Consider the following 3,629-nt stretch of genomic DNA (forward strand, 5'->3'; position numbering starts at 1 on the left):
TCAACCACCCCCCACCAGCGGCGAAACCAGCCTCTGGGGGAGGGAACTGGTGGGCAGCTGGAATGGTGGAGTGTGCTGCAGCCTCTGCCTCCCACCCACCTGTACAGCAATTTTTGGCTCCCGAAGCTCTCAGGCCAGTTTGAAGTTGTCACTTGGTGACTGCCTCTCATCACGGTTCTGCCAGCAGGAAGTTAGGCTTGTGGTCCAGCTCAAAGACCACCAGGCTCTTGTAGGACTCCCGGTAAGCCACTCAGGGTGGGATTAATTTGATCCTACATTGGTGTCTGTGTTGTCCATATCTGAAGCTGGGTGAAGTGAATCCCAGCCCCATTTTCTCTAGGTCTCAGCCACCATCCAACCCACACACACAAGAAGCAGTCCAATGTCCAGGGAAAAATCTTATCTTGGTAGAAGTCACTAGCTACAGTTAGTAATAGGACTTGAGCCTGTAAAACTGACTGAAAACGCAGCACCTGTGACAATGTACCCTGTGAACCAGAAAGACTGTCACTGGAATAATAATTATAAATTATATTTGGAAACCAGGAGCGTGTTATAATCTAGGAGAAATAATACTAGGACATCTCAAGACATCTCAGAAATTAGAAGTGTGTGTTAGTTACCTGCTGACCCATTTTCCACCAGAAAACTAGAAAGCAAAGGTTTGCATAGTTTTACAGTAGCATATGAAAATAAATCAACTACTTTCATTTTGTAATCTATGCAATTATTGAGCCAACCTGTGTGAACTTTCCAGGGTAATATGTACATCTAAACAGGTTCACTCAGGAACAGTTTTTCAAGAGAAATACTGGAGAATTTAGAAACATTTTTGCATTGTCATAATCTTAAAATAAATGTGTTTTAATTTTTTTTATCAAGACAATCTTCATGACAAAAGCAGCAGAAAAACTCTGTCAAAACCCAGTGCTAAAACTAAATACTGCATTTAGGAAACAGAAAGTTATTCAGGATAGGAAGCAACAAGAACCACATGGAGTTCATCAAATGTAAAGTCTGGCTCCTGGGAGGGAACAACCCCATACACAGGTCATGGCACAGGTCAGGGGCTGACTCCTTAGGTTATCCAGAGATCCTTGCAAATCATATGCCCTTGGTACACCTATGCAGTGCTGAATGCTAACCCCTAACCCCTGATCCCCTTTTGGGTTGTACTAGCATGAGCAAAGTCATGAGGTCAAGGGAAATACTCTCAATGAGAGTGGGCGTGCACTGGGACAGGGCCAAGAGGCGTTGTCAGATCTCCATCTTCTGAGATAAACACAATGCACCTGGGCAGGGTCCTGAGCACCCTGCTCTGACTTTGAAGTCAACCCTGCTTTGACCAGAAAGTTGGACAAAGATGGTATCCAGAGGTCCTTTCCAGACTATTTTTTTTTCTGCGATTCTATTCTTGACTAATTTTGATAAATCAAGCATGGGAGTATTTTACGAATGCCAAACTAAATCAGTTCTTCCATTCTCCCAACATGGTGCATAGCCCTCTCCTTTTTGTGGTACAGAAAGCATAAACCTTACTAAATAAACTGAAACAGTTCTCAGAAGGTATCGGTTGATCTAGTTAAGTTAGATATGGAGTGGAGGATCTAATATGCTTACGTCTGGTTAGGTTTTTAAAACAGAGATGATGTCTTAGCTCTAACAGCAAATGTCTGTCCCTCCAGTCAAGAAATCAGAGTTTTAACTCCTATCGCTCAATTCTTTTTCTTGCAACATCACGTGTTCTAATTCTGATTTTGAACCACTAAAACCTCAACACCTTCCACTTACAAGCTCCGACTCCAGCAGTAAAATGGGAATCCCAGGAGTAGCACTGGAGACCCAGAATTCACTGCTTATTCTGAAAATTGTGATTGTTTATTCCCAGCAGCACTTTGGCCCGTAGGGCTTTTCCTGACAGGAAAGCTGGCCCAAAGCTTGATTTAACCCCAGGGAATTTCAGACATGTTTGGAGGAAATGATACTAAATTTTTTTGTTTATGGCTTTTGAGGACAAACAGGTGATCCCTACCTGGATCACAGTAGAGTCCATGCTGATTTTTAAGTACACACACTGTTTTTACGCTGCCTGACAACTCCATTTAACCCAATAGTTAACCAAACAAGATTTTTGTGAGCAGATCTGAACCAGTGTACTGGGATTTATTCCATAGCGCCGCTATGTGTCATGAGGCCTGGCTTTGCAGTATCACCAAATCATGGTTCCAGTTAAAGGCCAATCACTTCTCAGTAACAGGTCATTTTCCCATTTGCAGGCAAAACTTAGAGCTTTTGTTTGCCAGAACCAAGACAGGCTGTGATCTAGCTCTGAATTAGGGCAGTTAGTATCTGCTTGAGTCTATACCCGCACACATCCTTGTGACAACAGAAAGTTACGGAAAGTTACCCGTCCCTCTTATTCTGTGAATGGCTTCTAGCAATAAACCCAGTAGGAAGAAAGAAAACATTTAATTAGCTGCTTTAAGGCACAATTGTCTCATTCACCAAAGGTCAATTCACGCCTGCTAACTGCTCTCCTTGGAAGTGAAGCAAGCTCAACGCCAGCAGGGGGGAAATGGCCTAGGTGGGACATACTTTTGCACAAAGCCATTGAAATGCACCCTCGGATGTGGCAATGTGCTCCAGTTAGCCCCGAGCACTCCGCTGCAGGAAGGAGTAAGTAGCACCATCCTTTGGGAAGCAGTTTGGGATGAACCAGGAGGGAGGGCCACCTCTGAACGTGGATGCGTGTGCCCATGGGCGTACATAAGAAAGAACCCGCATTTGCCTGTATATATTTGCATGGGTGATCTCAAGGGGACTGGAGACAATCTGGAGGATTCGCTATCTGTAGGAAAGCCCTGCAACTTATGAGAGGCACCCAGCTTCTCTCCTCTTTTTTCAGGAGACAAGCTCCAGTGCTGTGAATCACATACTCCCCTCCATGGGTCTTTCCAGTAAAGCACATAAATACCCCGTTTCTTACACAGAGACCGTAGTAACTACTGCAGGCAGTCCAGAAACAACTCTGAGCGTTCCTAACTGGGTGCCTCACACTGAACATCATTTTCTGCCGAGCAGAGAGAATAGAGCAGAAGCATTTCAGCTGCTTACAGCACTGCTGTGCTCCAGCTTCCTCAGGGCAGGCACATTTAAGTTATCTCCCCCCTCACACAAGAAACCATCCCAGACTAATTTCCCCCAGCCCATTCCTTCTGCCTTACCCGCCCCGGGACATCCCCAGCATATCCCTCCCCCAGCTTCAGTGCCAAGCAGCACCCTCCTGGCATCTGTACCTCCTGACAGGAGCACCACAGAAATCCCTCGAGACAAACATTTCTACAAATAGGAGACCATGGAAGCCTGATCTCTTGTGGATTTGTGCTCTTTGCCATTAGCTCTCCCCCACATCATACTCAGATCCCGCTGTGGTGTTGTCGGGGCCAGGTTTAGGGCTCTCCCCACCTTACGCAATGAGTGTGACTGCACATACCTCACATACCTGGAACCTCTTTAGTTCCAAACCCAAGCCAAACTCTTTATCATGGGGTTGAGCATAACTCTGGTGCCTTACCATGGGGTTGGATTCTCTTCCTAGGCATTGGCCGAGTCTTTCTGCTTCTGAAATC

The 3,629-nt window shown here is 45.5% G+C and overlaps 1 protein-coding gene across 1 annotated transcript in view; it reads right to left on the reverse strand.

Annotated features, from left to right (window-relative positions):
- The window catches only part of DRGX (dorsal root ganglia homeobox), a 27,879-nt gene extending 25,826 nt beyond the window's left edge, over positions 1–2,053 (reverse strand). Inside the window, exon 1 of the mRNA XM_009641898.1 lies at positions 2,033–2,053. Within this exon, the coding sequence (XP_009640193.1) occupies positions 2,033–2,053 (21 nt within the window). The remainder of the gene's footprint in view (positions 1–2,032) is intronic.
- Between the last annotated feature and the right edge of the window lie 1,576 nt (positions 2,054–3,629).

This window comes from Egretta garzetta, unplaced genomic scaffold (genome assembly GCF_000687185.1).
Source record: "Egretta garzetta isolate BGI_Z169 unplaced genomic scaffold, ASM68718v1 scaffold56, whole genome shotgun sequence".
NCBI lineage: Eukaryota > Metazoa > Chordata > Aves > Pelecaniformes > Ardeidae > Egretta > Egretta garzetta.